Source organism: Felis catus, chromosome A1 (assembly GCF_018350175.1).
Source record: "Felis catus isolate Fca126 chromosome A1, F.catus_Fca126_mat1.0, whole genome shotgun sequence".
In the NCBI taxonomy this organism is placed as follows: domain Eukaryota; kingdom Metazoa; phylum Chordata; class Mammalia; order Carnivora; family Felidae; genus Felis; species Felis catus.
This window is the reverse complement of record NC_058368.1, coordinates 213,259,062-213,276,055: the sequence shown is the minus strand read 5'-3', so window position 1 is coordinate 213,276,055 and position 16,994 is coordinate 213,259,062. Positions and strand designations below refer to the sequence as shown.

Genomic DNA, 16,994 nt, shown 5'->3' with positions numbered 1-16,994 from the left:
AAGTGCTGACTCTTGACAGACTCTTTAGCATACTGAAGAAAGCCACTCTTGAACCTTCCAAGATCTAATCAGCCAAGAACAAGTTCATTACCAGGCACAGGTATCATTACATCATAAGGTGTGAAGATTGTTCTGGCAGCTCAGTGACCTACCAGCAAAAAGATGCCTAAGAAACCTGCAAATTCCCAGCTAACAAAAGCAAACCGCATACAAAGAAATGTGATAGGAAGACATACACCAAAGCAGTAAAGATGAGGGCAATATGAAGGAAAGCAGTAGAAAAAGAATGGCAGTCCAGAAAAGTGTTGTGAGGGACGACTCCTACTGAGTGAACCAACAGAAGGTTACCAGGTTCAGTACTTTCAGAGGTACATAAGCTATGCCTCAAAGCTGCTCACATGAATTTCCAATAATAGGATATCTAGCAAAAGCTATACACTTAAACAACAAATTGGTTTCTCACTCCCTCATACCTTTATCTTTTAAAAACCATAAGCAATTTAGGTCAGAGCCCTTCCCTCTGTTAAAAAAATTTTTTTAGAGACAGATTACAACAAAGAAACATAGTATCTACACAGCAGTATTTTATGGCAAGAAAACAAAACTGCCAACTAGAAGGATCTGAAAAATGTGACCATTTGGGGGCTGAGCCACTCCCCTTCCCTAATTATCCCTCAAAGGAAATATATCAGGCACTGTGGGCAAAGAGGGAAAACATGTCTAACTACAACATGTGCACTTGGTGGATGAAAAATCTGAACATTCTTGAACTCTGGCCACATTTCAGACTTTCCATGTGTAGTTCAATCTCACTGAAGAGGAAAGGTTAAAGATCAAATCAATCATAGAAGACACAAAGAGAAACTGACATTACTTACTCATGATACCAGGGAAACCTATTGAAAATTCAAGATGACCCTGACTCCTTCATCAAGCATCAAAGGAGGAAGTGGTTTTTATTTTCAATTAGGATTAAAAATAAGACCCATTTCAAGAGTATTCTCCATTTGGAGGAAACACACACATTGTGAATTTGAAGATGCATGTGCAAAGGCTTCAGGCTTCAGGCCCCAGGTGGTTTTGTGGACGCAGTCCTTGATCAAGACCTCTCATCCACAGCCCACCTGCCTGTGCTTTACAGGGGTAGGAAGACAGCTGAAGACAGAGGTTTGATAGTGCTCGTGCACATGCTGATTAAAGTGCTGGGCAGAGGAGTAGGAAAAACCTTCAGAAATCCAAAATGAGAACACATCTCATTAGGCATTTGGATTGGGAACTCAAGAAGTCCTCAGCATGGCCAACAAGCTGTAACCTCTCTAACCTGGTTTCCTGGGACTCTTCCCCCTCACCTACTAGGCTTCCTCAGGGCTGACTTCCTTGATGAGCCTCCAACACTCCAGACCATTCCCTCTACTAGCACTACTCTTCCCTCAGACCCCAACATCCTTCAAGTCTGCTCAAATGCCACTGTGACATGGAGGAAAATGGTGCCTTTTCTTTTTCCCATGATACTTTTCACCTTCTAATATAACCATATAATTTACTTATATTTATTCTATTTGTTGTTTACTCTGATCTCCATCAAATACGCTCCAGGAGAGCGGAGATCTGTTTTGTTCAGAATAGTGCAGGAGGTCAAAAAATATTTTATGAATGAATGAACTTAAGAGTAAAACTCCAGGAGGAAAGCAAGTGGGGGTGAGATGAAAGGGGGGAAGAAATGACAGAGGGGAATTCACAAGGGAAAGAACTGTGCTGCTTGCAGATGGGAGGCGGGAGGCAGTGCACGGTATCCCGCCGGCGGCATCAGACAGCCCTCTTAGAAGCAGGCAGCTCTGAAGACTCAACTGAGAAATTCCAAGGGCAGACCCACCCAGACGGCGGGCTCCGGGTAGGTCCCCACGGGAGCCCGGAGCGTCCAGCCCTTCCCCTCCCGCGCGGTGCCCAGAACCCCAGCTCCTCGCCAAGGTAGGCAAGGGGGGTCCCGGGCCGCAGCACCTTCCCGGCTCAGGCCCCTTCACCTGGTCGCCAGCGACCGGGCCCTGCGCTCCGGCACCTGCCGGCCCGCGCCGGAGGTCCCCACCTCAGCCCGCGACAGATCTCAGCGCGCCCCCGAGGGCCTCACCCCGCCCGGCTCTCCTCCCGCACCCGCACAGGAAGCGCCCGCGGCCCTCCCCCGCAGCGGGGAGGGGGCTCCCGGCGCCCCTAGCCCCGGCAGCTCCAGCCTGACGCCCCGCCCGCGCGGAGCCCCCTCACCTCTGGGCGCACGTACGACACGAAGGAGGGCTTGGGCGCCTTGGTGCCGCCGCCACCGCCGACTACCCCTTTCCCCAGCATACCGCCGCCCTAGGAAGCAGCGACGCGCGGGAGCAGAGGCGGCCGCTCGGGCTCCGGCAGCGGCGGCGGCCACCAGCACTGGCGGCTGGGGCTCCGCCCATCCCCAGGGCCGCTGCGGCCCCGGCGACGCCCGCATCCGGCTCCGCCGCTGACACCGCTCGCCCCGCCCACTCCGCGCTCGAGCCCAGGGAGTCGGGAACCCGCAGCCGGAGACCACGCCCCCTCCGCTCGCGGCGGGCGGGTCTGTCGGGCGCAGATTCGCCTTCAGAGATAGGCTCCACTCCGGCAGAACCCGCCTCATCCGTTCTGTGATTGGCCAGAAGGCACTACCGGCCGGAGCCCCACGCCAAGCTACTTCTTGAATGAACCTGGAGAGATGTTTCCTCAGACCAATCCAGAGAGCGTTCTCTCCGGACTCCCCGGCGATTGGATAGCAAGAATGTCGCTGTCGTCCAATGATCCTACGGTCACTAAGTTGAGAGCAGTTGTTCTTTGCCTTGGTTCTCTTCTTGCTTGCCGTCTTGGTGTAAAACTTCCAGAAGTGTGGTGTATCGAAATCCCCCGTATGAGTTCCGGATACACATCGATGACGTCCAGGTTTATTACTTTGAATGTAGACAAAGATGAGACAATTCAAGTGTTAACAGGCACTTAGGAATAGGTTTGAATGTTTCATCATAAAAGGCCTTGTCAGCCTCATTTTTCCACTTGTTTTTGTTTGTGTCTCTTTTTTTAATATTCATTTATTTTTGAGAGAGAGAGTGTGTGAGTGGGAGAGAGGCACAGAGAGAGGGAGACAGAGGATCCCAAGCAGGCTCTGGGCTGACAGCAGAGAGCCCCATATGGGGGCTCAAACTCACAAACCATGAGATCATGGCCTGACCCCAAGTCCACCGCTTAACCAACTGAGTCACCCAGGCGCCCCTGTTTCTTTGTGTTTGTAACAATACAAAAGCCCTTAAGAGACTTATTTTATCCACTCTCCCAAGTTATCGATAAAATCCTCATTTTTAGTGCAAATTGCAAAGAAAATCCATTTTCATTTCACATTTGGTGCTAAGCATTATGCTAGACACAAGTGAATAAAACAGGGCCCCGCTGTCAAGAAATTTAGTATGAAAAGCTAGTAAATATTGGCAGTTAATTTTTTCTGTGTCAGGCACTGTGACTAATGCTTTTTGCCCTCTTCATCTCCATAAGCATGCTTCCCAAAGCCACTCCAAATAAACCAAAAATCTAAGTGAAAGTGAATGTGCTTAGTTTTGCAAACATAGTTTCAGGACAAGTCCTGTAGCCTCATTTCCAGCTAGACTGCCATTATTAAGCCTAACAAGTATAGCGGCCCTGGGGCCACAGATGCATAGCATTATCCTGGTTTTCAGGTGAGAAACTAGATGCAAGTAATTTGCCCAGGTCTCACAACTAGTCACTGACAGAACTAGGATTCGAACCCAGCTTTGTATGATTCCAAAGCCCAAATGTTTAACATTGTAATTACACAAATTAGGAAGGAGCATGATGAAAGCCGTCAATTCTATTTGAGAAGGCCACGTCAGGCTTCATAAAGACACTCTGTAGAGAGGTGTTGAGGAATGAAGTTATTTGTCCAGACTAAAACATCACTTAAACTTCACAACAATTTTTACTTTCAAAGTGAAATGACAGTCTGAGCAAATTTTTACTTTCTTGCTTTTCAGAGGAGTTTGGATTTCCACAGTCTTCCACTATAGCATATTTAGCTTGGGCACCTGTGGCCAGGGCTGGCTTCTTGGACATCCAACTAGTGCAGTCACATAAGGCTGGCCCTTAGAGGTAGGATCCACACCCAATGTGGGGTTCAAACTCACAACCCTGAGATCGAGAGTCACATGTTCCACTGACTGAGCCAGCCAGGTGCCCCATTAAGAACCCATGCTTTCCTACAATTATATCTGTACTTGTGCATGTGGGTGTCTGCACACGTGCCTTCTGGTGTGTATGACCATGTGTGTACATAAGTGTACAGCCACCTGCATCTATCTGTGTGAATATGGGGAATGTGTACCACATGTGTGCCCAGAGCTGTGTGCTACGGAGAATGCTGGAGACTAACTCCTCTTTCTCTTCAGTTCTCTGTTCCAATGATAACCATTCACTTTCAGCAGGGCCCAAGTTAAAACCAGCTCTAGATCCAACTGTTCTGCTCTGACCTGGACCTCAATCTTGGGGCCAGCATCTCCCATTGCTTCCACATATCACGACTGAAGTGCCCAGAAGTTTCTGGGCCTACCACACAGCCCAGTCTCCCTCCTCTCCATCATGTAGCCTGTCTCCTTCCTGATGGGCCCTCCCAAGCCCTCTATCCCACCTCACAGTGCTCCCTGAGAGCAGCCAAGGCAGCCATGAGAGCAAGGACCCATGGTCCCCATGTCAGGATGGCATCTCCATGACGGAGGGGCCTAAAGCCATTGTGGGCAGACCTCCCCTGAGCCTGTCTGAAGAGCCAGACCTTAGTGCATTCAGGCTGCCCCTGGGCAGGGATGCCACCCCTGCTCTTCTGCAGGATGTGCCCTGTCCCGTCACCCTGACGTTAGACTCGCCCCTGTGTGCCCAGCAAAGGCCTTTCTGCAGAAAAAAATGAAAATAAACAAACAAATGAAAAAACAAAACATCTTTTCTTTAAGGAGCAGTAAGGGAATAAAGATGGAGAATAAACTAACATCTGTTTCCATCTTGCTCTTAAGGTTCTCCAGCTATGAGCATATTTTTACTTAATCTTTAGGGTGTGGGTCAGATCTCCTTGGGAGAGTCTCTCTCAGCTGATTGAAAAATTCCTGTCATGCTGAGGTCAAATAATTCTCCATCTATTAATAAACACAGATGGAAGCCCTTAGACCTTGAAATAGTTTAATTTACACACAATACTTTAAAGTCACTCTTTTCTCCTAATACTGCCCTAAGCTTTCTCGGAGAATTATAAATAGGAACAAATCTTAGCTCCCATGAAAACAAGTGCCAGACCAAAGGCAGTGCTTCCCACAGACAAGTGAAACTGACAGCATGTTCCAAAATGGAGAGAAAACGGTTTCCTTTGGTAAATAGTTAAGCCTAGCCACATTTGCATTTCCTCCTCTTGGAGTCACTTGAAGCAGCCTATTTGTGTGTGTTATTCACCTTTATCTGGTGCCAGGCATGTAGTAGGAACTCTACCAATATTTGCACCTGCGTGAGTGAAATATTATCAGATGAAAAGCATCCCGGGCAGCAATTGATTACTAAGTGGAGGAAGCAAGAGTTTGAACTTTGGCATCCAGATTAGAACCTCCACTTTTAAATCACTTAGATACTAGGCCAAATTTAAACTAGGGTCTGAATTTAAAATCAATAAATAATGTATGTATGTGTGTATATATATATATATAATATATATGTATATATATGATATGTTACATATGATGTATTACATGTAATGCGTTATACATGTAATATATGATATACATGTGACATGTAATATACATACGATTATATATGTTATATATGATATATTACATGTAGTATACTATATTAACATATGTTACATATATCATATGTAATATATATATATTCAAAGACTAAGATGCACATGTCATTTAATGACCACTTGCCAAATTTCAACTTTAGCAAATAGTCTGGATCTGAAGACTTACCCTCTTCTTTCACGGGAAAAAGAAAATTCTTTAGCCTCTTGCTGTAGCCAGGGCTCTTTCAACCTTCTTCTGAGGATGGTGAGTAATGGACCTGGATTAAGAAGCATTTGGGGGCACCTGGGTGGCTCAGGCGGTTGGGCGTCTGACTTTGACTCAGGTCATGATCTCGTAGTCTGTGAGTTCAAGCCCCACATCAGGCTCTGCGCTGACAGCTCAGAGCCTGGAGTCTGCTTTGGATTCTGTCTCCATCTCTCTCTGCCCCTCCCCTGCTCTGTGTCTCTCTCTCAAAAATAAAATCATAAAAAAAAATTTTTTTAAAGAAGGAAGCATTTGCATTGTTCTCTGGGGGTACCTGGGTGGCTCTGTTGGTTAAGCGTCCGACTTCGGCTCAGGTCATGATTTCATAGTTTGTGAGTTCGAGCCCCACATCAGACTCTGTGCTGACAGCTCAGAGCCTGGAGCCTGCTTTGGATTCTGTGTCTCCCTCTCTCTCTGCCCCTCCCTGGCTTGCACTCTGTCTCTCTCTCTCTCATAAATGAATAAACATTAAAAAAAAGAAGTTTTTTTAATATTTGGATTGTTCTCAATCTTGTGGTACTACAATATGACAGCCTGCTAGGCAGACTCAGAATTGTAAACAAAGACTTTTCTGGTAATTTTTTCCCCTATAAAACATCCAACTTAAGATGGTCACATGTTAGGGGTTCTTGATGAGCCTACTCTATGATCTATATTCTATCTTCTTCAAAACACAAGTTAATGGCCTGATTCGTTTTTCATTAAATAAAGATTTACTGATGGTTCACTGTGACTTGTCTCCCAGACTCTCCCAATAAGACCAGAAGTTCTCTAGAGTAGAGATAGACTCCTTTATAACTAGCTAATAACCATTAATCGGATGCCACAATATTAAGTGAGCCCTCAGTGAAGATAGGAAACAGAGATTCTCATCCATTACTGGTGGGGCGGGGAGGATGGGGTAATTGATGGGGCAAGAGGGAGGGCAACTTTGCAATATCTATCAAAAACTGTATCAATAATTTCACTTCTGAAAGATCCTACAGATACACTCATACATGTGTGAAATGCCATGTATCCAAGCCTACTCACTGTAGCAACTTTAAAACAACAGAAGTTTGGAAAAGTCTAATATTCATCAGTAGGGATTGTTTGAATAAATTATGGTACAGCCATAGAGCGGGATACTATGCAACTGTAATAAAGAATGAGAAAATTTTTAGGTAGAGGCTGTGAAGTTTAGTGGTTAAAAAGCGAATATTCTGGAGTTAGGCTGCTTGGGTTCAAGTCCTGGCTCCAACAATTATTATGTGTGTGACTTTTAACTAGCCATTTATCTTCTTAGTCTCAATTTTCTCACCTATAAAATGAGAGCTACTGGGGGCACCTGGCTGGCTAATCAGAAGAGCATGCAATTCTTGACCTCTGGGTCAGAAGTTTGAGCCCCATGTTGGGTTTAGAGATGACTAAGTAAACAAACAAACAAACTTTTAAAAATATTTAAAATGAGGGTTATGAGGATTCTAATGGCATCTACTTCATAGGATTGTTGTGAGGATTAAATAAGTTAATGAATATAAAGTGTTTAGAATGTTGGTACACAAGGTGTGATGGACACAGCACAGTCAGTGATTAAAGCGGGATGCACAACAGCAGGCAGAGTAGGCTACCATTTGTGTAAAACAGAGTGGAAATAAAGACTAGGATACATAGATCCTTATATTTTCATAGAACACCTTTGGATAGATACAAAGGGAAATATGACACTAGTTGCTTTTAGAGGGGGAACTAGGTGTTTGGAAGAAAGATAGAAAGAAAAGTTTCACTGTACTTTCTTTTATACCTCTGGATTTTAAACTATCAGAATTATTACCTGGCTCAACAACAAATTAATTTAAAATCACACACGCACAGAAACAGTTATCTCCCATAGACTTTTTTAAATTGAGATGAAAGTCAGATAACATAAAATTAGCCATTTTATTTTGTTATGTTTATTTATTTTGAGAGAGAGAGCAAGCACAAGCAGGGGAGGGGCAGGGAGAGAAACACAGAATCCGAAGCAGGCTCCAGGCTCTGACCTGAGCTGAAGTCGGATGCTTAACTGACTGAGCCACCCAGGCGCCCCAAAATTAGCTATTTTAAAGTGAACAATAGGGGCGCCTGCGTGGCTCAGTTGGTTGGGCATCTGACTTCAGCTCAGGTCATGGTCAGAGTTCAAGCCCTGAGTTGGGCTCTGTGCTGACAGCTCAGAGCGTGGAGCCTGCTTCGGATTCTGTGTCTCCCTCTCTGCTCCTTCCCCTCTCGTGCATGCTCTGTCTCTCAAAAATGAATAAACGTTAAAAAAAATTATAAATAAATAAATAATAAATAAATAAATAAATAAATAAACAAACAAATAAATAAAGTGAACAATTAAAATACATACGTTGGATTTTAACTTAAAAGCAAGAGACTTGGGGCACTTGGGTAGCTCAGTCGGTTAAGCATCCGACTCTTGATTTCAGTTCACGTCACAATCTCCCGGTTCGTGAGATTGAGCCCCAAGTAGGGCTCTGCACTGACAGCGAGCCTGATTGGGATTCTCTCTGTCTCTCCCTCTTTCTCTCTGTCTGTCTGTCCGTCTCTCTCTATCTTTCTGCCCCTTCCCCAGGTGCACGCACATACCCTATCTCTCTCAAAATAAATAAATAAACTTACAAAAAATAAAAGCAAGAGCTTTTTATAAGGCATTGCCATTTTCTGTCTCCATGGTAGTTCCCAAATCGATCCATCCATCATGGTCTGACCTCAATGTTACCACCTCTTTGACATCTTCCTTGGAGACTGTCGGAACCAGGGTAGAGCTCTTCTGAATCCCTAAACAACCAGGATCTGTATGCTGTATTGGTCCATGAACTTGCATATGTCTTGGAATCCCTGCAAAAGGGCCTCACCTTTGTCTTCTTTCCTACAGCTATGCCTGGAGCTTCTCACGGTCATAGGAGACCCTCCTGTGCTTCTAGATAGTTCCTAAAGCACTATCCTTGGTGCTTTGAAGAGATTATCAGATTGATGGAAAGCCTTCAGAACCTGCTGGAGTCACTGACATTCCTGAACCCTGGAAGCCTCTGGGACAAGGAAACTGTGCCCTCTACAGGACTATCTAAAAAGTGGTGAATGGAAGGTACAGATTTCCCCCACTATCCAAAAGTTTGTGTTACACTACTCCGCCTTTACGAAAGACCCACATTAGTACCTGTTTTTGCAAACGAAAATAAAAAAATAACCAAAGACAATTTTTTTCTTTTACAGATGGTAATTGCTTCTTTGCTTATGCCATTTAGGCTTAGAATAGGTTTCATAGACAAAACAGATAACACATGGGACAGGAGGGGTTGGGGGAAGAGGAGAGAAACAAACCACAAGAGACTCTTAAAGGTGGAGAACACAGTGAGGGTTGCTAGAGGGAGGTGTGTGGGGATGGGCTAGATGGGTGAAGGGTATTAAGGAGGACACTCATTATGATGAGCACTGGGTATCGTATGTAAGTGACAAATCACTGAATTTTACTCCTTTTTTTAATGTTTATTTTGAGGGCAGGGGAGAGAATGAGAGAGAGAGAGAGAGAGAGAGAGAGAGAGAGAGAGAGAATTCCAAGCAGACTCCTCAATGCCAGCACAGAGCTCTGGAATTTATAAACCATGAGATCATGACCTGAGCTGAAATCAAGGGTGTGACACTTAATTGACTAAGCCACCGAGGCTTCCCTGAATTCTACTCCTGAAACCAATGTTGCACTGTATGTTAACTAAGTAGAATTTAAATTTTAAAAATTATAATAAAAAAAGAATAGGCTTCATAGGAATGCTTCACTTCCTGTATTCTCAGCACGGGCTGGGGAATCTCCTCAGCTCCGCAGGCGATCAAGAAAGATGATAAAGGAGGAGGAGGCTGGGCCCATTCCTTCTCTGTCCTCTGGGCACACAAACGTCCTCTGGCGCCCTCTGTGCACACAGGCACAGGCAGCCTGCTGGAGAAAGCCTGCTTGAGTCAGCAGCTAGGCCACCCCCTTCGTTTTGAGGAGGGGGGGGGTGGGGATGTCACAAGGCGGACAGAAGTAAAATGACTGGCCAGAGATCACGCTGATCAGGGCCACCCTGAGACTTATTTCTGTAACACAATCTTCTTTCCGAACGTGAGTTCTAGGCCAGAGAGAGGGGTCTAATGCAGGCAACTAATTCTGGTTACTTCTGAGCTTTATCTTTGTCACTTCAAGTCTTCTAAGCCATTCACAATCCATTTCCCAGCTCCCTTCTCCTACTCTCTGGGTTGAATTAAAGGCTGTAAGGTACACAAAGCCCCAGCCAGGCCTGGGGTGGGGCAGGGGCAGGGGCCAGGACAGGTTGTTGGCCTCCCTGCCTCTGTCCCATTGCTGGTGCTGCGTGTTCCTGGGCAGGGAAGCTGCTGGGTTCAGAGGGTGCAGACTCGGCCTGCGATCTCTCCGTCCTGCCCCTGTGCAGCTGGCTGACATGGCGTGTCCCCGTTTCCTCTGTGAGGCACTCAGCCTTCTTTCCTAATTACTTTCTATGTCTCACTTGAGGGCCACTGAATACTGTGGATCATTTCCAAAGCCGTTGGGAGACACAGAAGCGTCAAGAGGCTTTGCAAGGTCTCCAGCACCTGGAAAGGCCACCACAGTTTCAACCATGCTCTGCCTGGAGGCAGGGGAGGAGAGACTGTCAGCAGGGCCACCACATACTCCAAGTCCCCTCTGGGGGTGCCAGGCTCAGGCTCGTACCCCCAGGCTCCCTCTTCCCCTCTCTCAGCTTTCCTAAGTGATGGAGTAACTGGGGAGCAGGGTTAGTGCACAGACACCACCTGCTTCTCACTCTGCTCTTTCTCTCCCAGGTTAGCTCTCTGCCCAGCTCAGAGCCCCAGGTAGGGGCGGGGGGCACAGGCATGGGGGGGGGGGGGGGCAGGAGGAAGCAGCAGGCAGAAAAAAACTGCTATTTTGGTTGGCTTTCCTTTTCAGATTTCTCTTGACTCGTCCCAGGATGATAGAAGTCAAGATCTGGCATCTGATTCAGAGATGATCTCCAGGAGAGGAATGAGAAAAGTTTGTTGATGTCTCAAATTATTATTATTTTAAAACATTTTTAATGTTTATTTATTTTTGAAAGAGAGAGACAGAGTGGTGGGGGGGGGGAGGGGCAGAGAGAGAAGGAGATATAGAATGAAGCAGGCTCCAGACTCTGAGCTGTTAGCACAGAGCCTGATTCGGGGCTGGAGCCCACGGAATGTGAGATCATGACCTAAGCTGACGTCGGACGCTTAACTGACCGAGTCACCCAGGTTCCCCGATATCTCAAATTATTAAAATTGACACAACTTCATGCTTCACATGTCATACAATCATGTGGAGAATGTGTATCACAAAATAAAAATAATGTATTATTCCTCCAAATTTTAATTGAAATCAAAACGTTATGTTCATTTGTTAAATTTTTTTTTTAAGAGAGAGAGAGAGAGAGCATGAGCAGGGGAGAAGGACAGATGGAGACAGAATATCAAGCAGGCTTGACATTCAGCATGGAGCCCGACACAGGGCTCGGCCCCACAATCCCGAACCCCACAATCCGGGGATCATGAACTGAGCCAACATCAAGAGAGGGGCGCTCAACCGACTGAGCCACTAGGGCACCCCAAAGCACCACGTTTAGATCTTAGAAGTCCTGGTACTCCAGAGGTGGTTGGGAAAAATTGAGGGACCTGACACCCAGGGTGTTTAGTCTCTAATTTGCAGGAAGACGGCACTGAAAGAATCTTCTCTTCCTTTCCAGTTTTGTTCAGGGCTGCACCTGGTTTGAAACTGGAAGAAGTGGGGTTGGGCACCTCTTCTCCATGGAGGAGGGCCACCGGTTTTTGCAGCCTAATCATCTTAGACGGCAGAAGGAAGCTGTTGGTGTCACAGGGGCCAGGAGAACCTTTTCAAATACAAACGGGCTGCCCCTCCCTCCCTGCCGGGGTATGTGATCTTTGTTGAAAGTGCAGTCAAGCCTGTTTTGAGCTTGGCTGACCCATTCCTACTCACTGAAAACCTGAAAGGCTCATTGTTCAGGTGGTTGTAAAAGAACACAGAGGTTGTGAAAGGCCCACTGTTTTATATCTGAAATAGTTATCTGTACCAAAGTGAAAATGTAATCAAAATTGTTTTTTAAATATCCTTTTTTGTCCAAAGGCAAAAAAAAAAAAAAAAAAGAGAGAGAATGCAAGGGATAGAAATGACTGCAAAGAAACATCTCAATATTTTTTACAGTCATTTTTCTGCTTGAGCACTGTTAATGGGTGGCCATTTCCCCATTTCCCTATTTCCCTGCAGGACACTGGGGTCTATTCACCATTCATTCACCTGGTCTCTGGAACAGAGTCTCGGGGCAGCCAAGCAAAGCACCAGGCAAGACAATTTCAGCCTTTGCAAATATCTTACACAGGTTTAAGAAATCCAAAAAGAAATTCTGTGGCTCAGCTGAAACTGGGGGCCCAGAGAGGTGGTGGGGGGAGGAGGGGGGAATCAGTGCGTTCTCCCACATCATGTGAGACAACATCAGCTGAAGAGAAAATACTAAGAGAAACTTAATCTGAAACCACACAAGATTAGAGAAATAAGCGATTCATTTTTTTCCTTTTATTTCTTTATTTCCTTTTTAAGTAACCTCTACACCCAGCTTGGGGCTCAGACGCACAACCCCAAGATCAAGAATCACAGGCTCCCCTGATTGAGCCAGCCAGGCACACCCCTTCCCCCGCCAAACCCTCACACCGATCCAGATTCATCTTTATTTTTCCTTTTTAATTTTTTAAGTTTATTTATTTATTTTGAGACAGACAGTGACAGCGTGAGTAGGGGAAGGGCAGAGAGAGAGAGGGAGGGAGGGAGAGAGAGAATCCCAAGCAGGCGCCACACCATCAGCACACAGCCCCATGCGGGGCTCAAATTCACCAAACCGTGAGATCATGACCTGAGCCCCAGAGTCAGACGCTTAACCAACTGAGTCACCCAGGCGCCCCTGGATTCATTTTAGAAGGCTTCTCTACTCTACTTTTTTCCTGGGCTCCTTGTGTGCCAGGGCCACACCCTCCCCATCCCCAAAGGAAAGGCTCTGTAAGAAAAGGAGCACCCACATTGGCCTATAAGGCTGACCTCAGAGGGGACAGGATGTGTGTGCACCAAGGGCAGAGGCAAGAGCTGGGGATTTGCCCTGGCATCACACTGCTGGTTCCAGTACAGGCAGTGGTGGGAGATGGCACTGGAAGGACAGGCTGGAGCTGTAGTTTAGGGGGCCCTGTATGCTAGGCTAAGGATTTTGTAATTTATCCTTAGGTATGTGGAGCTAGTGAAAACTTTTTACACCATTTTTTTTCTTTTTAAAGAATGATGTGGTAATTAAGAATTATCAGGTGATCACTTATTATTATGTAATAAAATTTATTATATAAACATAGAAACAAGAAAATCTCATAATCAGGTAGAAATAAAAGTCCCAAACTGAACAAACCATAATCATACTACACAAGAGGTAACCACTGTAAAGATTTGGAGAAAGAACGGTCTTTATATACGCTTATCTATTAAAATAAAAAGGGATAATACTTTGCACATGGCTTTGTGATCTGATTTTTTTCATTAAACATTATAAAGTAAATTTATTCGTGTATTATTATTATTATGCATAGTTCTTTTCTTTTCTTTTTTTTTTTAAGTTCATTTGAGAGAGAGAGAGGGAGCTCGAGAAGGGGAGGGCCAGAGGGAGGAGACAGAGAATCCCAAGCAGGCTCTGCACTGTCAGCACAGAGTCTGACACAGGGCTTGATCCCACAAACTATGAGACCACGACCTGAGTCAAAATCAAGACTTGGTTAACCGACCGAGCCATCCAGGCACCCCTGCATAGTTATTTTCAACTTTTTTCCTGAACTAAGATTCCTGAGGGAGCTAACACCAAGTCATGAGTAACAGGTTGAACAAGCAGTGATTTTTGAGGGGCACTCCTCTTTAGAATCTTTGGTCTATGATACCATTTAGATGTTGAGCTGTATTTCAATAAAATACTCGTGGACATTTTAATTGTTTTTAATCTTACACATTTGCTAAGAATGTTTCAGTCAATATATTTGAACTCACAGTTTGTAAACTTACTAATTAGATTTAATTTTTTAAGATAAATTCTTTGAAGTTCAGCTGTTTATTTGCATTAAAAAAAAAAGAGAGACAATTTAGATGTCAACTGAATGAGTGACCCTTGCCTTTGCCTTTGCAATTTTTGGTATTACTAGCTCAGACATTAATACTTTCAATCTTTATAATCTTTGTAAATCTGGCTGACAAAAAGTCTATGACCTTTTAAAAATAATTTGCATGTGTTTTCTTAGTAGTAAGGTTGAAATTTTGTTTTCATATGGTTATCAGCCATTTGTATCTTTTTTTGAGAATTGTCCACTCATGTATATTGTTCATTTACACTTTCAAACAAAGTATTCCATGTTCATTGTCAAATCATCTGCATCTCTTAAAAAAGTCATTGAGGATCTTGTAACCCAGAGATAACCAGTGCTAATAGTTTTGAGTTAGAACTTTTTCTATGATGTGTATACATATGTAGATGCTTGTACGGCAATAGTGGACTCTTACACAGATACTTGTTTTACATGTATTATTTGTGAACATCTCGGTATGCCAGTGAGTACATAGCTACAACATTATATGCAATGGTTCACTACATGTATGTTCCATTTGTTTAATTCTTGACCATTTAGGTAACAAATCTTTATGCCTGTGTCCAATTCTTTTCTTAGTGGAATCAGATACAAATGATTTGAATATCTTTATTAATACCAACTGTTATATTATGGTGTAATGGCTTCCCCAGTTATTTGACTTTATTTTTATTATTTTTTTAAACATTTTTAAAGTTTTATTTATTTTTGAAAGAGAATGCACATAAGCTGAGGAGGGATAGAGAGAGAGGGAGACACAGAATCCAAAGCAGGCTCCAGGCTCTGAGCTGTCAGCACAGAGCCCGATGTGGGGCTCAAACCCACGAACCGTAAGATCATGGCATGAGCCAAAGTCGGACACTCAACTGACTGAGCCACCCAGGTGCCCCTTGACTTTAAATTTTATTCTGGGATATGGTAGTTTCATACTTTCAGTAGTAAAATTTGTATGTTGATTGATTTTCATTTATTGAGTCCACTTTACATTCCTAAGATAAACTCCACTTGGTTGTAGTATATTATTCTTCACATATATTGCTGGATATGATTTGATAAATCTCTCATTAAGGGTTCTTCAATCTAATTTCATCAGGTACATTGGTCTGAACTTTTTTTTTTTAAATGCATTTTTTTTTATTTTGTTTTTTCAACGTTTTTTATTTATTTTTGGGACAGAGAGAGACAGAGCATGAACGGGGGAGGGGTAGAGAGAGAGGGAGACACAGAATCGGAAACAGGCTCCAGGCTCCGAGCCATCAGCCCAGAGCCCGACGCGGGGCTCGAACTCACGGACCGCGAGATCGTGACCTGGCTGAAGTCGGACGCTTAACCGACTGTGCCACCCAGGCGCCCCGGTCTGAACTTTTTTTTAAAGTAAGTTCTACACCCAATGTGGGGCTTGAACTCATAACCCTGAGATCCAGAGTCACGTGCTCTACCAACTGAGCCAGCCAGCCAGTCCTGAGCTTTCTTTGAACTGTGTTTATTTGGTTTTGATATCATGGTAATGTTGGCCTCATAAAATAAGTTGAGGTTGGGCACCAGAAAAAATCGTGAAGTTATTCATAGATAACTTTATGGGGTCACTTACCCTAGCTTCTCCCTCTCCCCAATCTGCCCAGTATGTTCTAGTTACCCAGGACTCCCCCTTTCAATCCTCTGGCCAGGAAAAGTCCCAGCTGGGTCTTTAGTTACTGCTGCCTGCCACACACTTCCATGGCTCTATTCAAATTCATGGCTAAGCAGTGATTTTACCTCTGGAAGGGGGAAATGTGGTCAACTGTTAAGTTTGATGGTATGTCAGTTCTTGTCTTCTCCAATCTGCCTGCCATTAGTTGTTTCAGAGTCCTCAAACTGCTGTTTTATGTATTTTAGCCACATTTTATAATTACATTCAGAGGGACAGACAGGATGAGGGTGCTTACTTCATTTTACTGCGAACTGGCACTCATAAATTGGTTTCAAGGGGCACCTGGGTGGCTCAATCAGTTGAGTATCCATCTTTGGCTCAGGTCATCATTTCACAGTTCATGAGGTTCGTGAGTTCAAGCCCTGAATTGAGCTCACTGTTATCAGTGCAGAGCCCACTTCAGATTCTCTGTCCCCTGGTCTCTCTGCCCCTTCCCCACTTCCTTTCTCTCTCAAAAATAAACATTAAAAATATCTAAATGTGGTTTCAATTAATAATTTAGGTGTAGCTGCCTTTCCACTTTACTGTAGACTAAGCCCTCTCCTTTTCATCTCCTTTGTTGTACACTAAATTTCATAAAAAAAAAAAAATTAGAAACTCATATAATTTTTTCTAAAATTTTCATTCAGTTTTGAGAGACAGAGAGAGACAGAGTGTGAACAGGGGAGGAGCAGAGAGAAAGGGAGACACAGAATCTGAACGAGGCTCCAAGCTGTCAGCTCAGAACCCGACACGGGGCTCGAACTCATGAACGGTGAGATCATGACCTGAGCTGAAGTTGGATGCTCAACCAACTGAGCCACCCAGGTGCCCCTAAAAACTCATACAATTAAGAATTTTGTCATCTAGAAAATCTTATTTTCCTTTGAGCCCATCTTTGCTCCTCATCAACTCCCACTGATTCTTCTACCTCTTTCATTAAGTCCAACCAAAGAGCAGACAGGAGGACAGACCGGCTGCTCCAACATTACCATGAGATTTCTGGGAGATTTTGGTCTCTGCTTTGAAATAAAGGATTCCCTGAATAT

General features: G+C 44.4%; 1 protein-coding gene across 3 annotated transcripts in view; it reads right to left on the bottom strand.

Moving 5' to 3' along the window:
• Positions 1-2,478, bottom strand: part of MTMR12 (myotubularin related protein 12) — a 65,657-nt gene extending 63,179 nt beyond the window's left edge. The window contains exon 1 of one of the 3 annotated variants that reach the window (XM_023239209.2): positions 2,257-2,478. In XM_023239209.2, coding sequence (XP_023094977.1) covers positions 2,257-2,337 — 81 coding nt within the window. In that variant the 5' untranslated portion in view covers positions 2,338-2,478. The remainder of the gene's footprint in view (positions 1-2,256) is intronic. The other 2 variants (XM_023239221.2, XM_045038376.1) reach the window with 2 other exon arrangements.
• Positions 2,479-16,994: the final 14,516 nt, after the last annotated feature.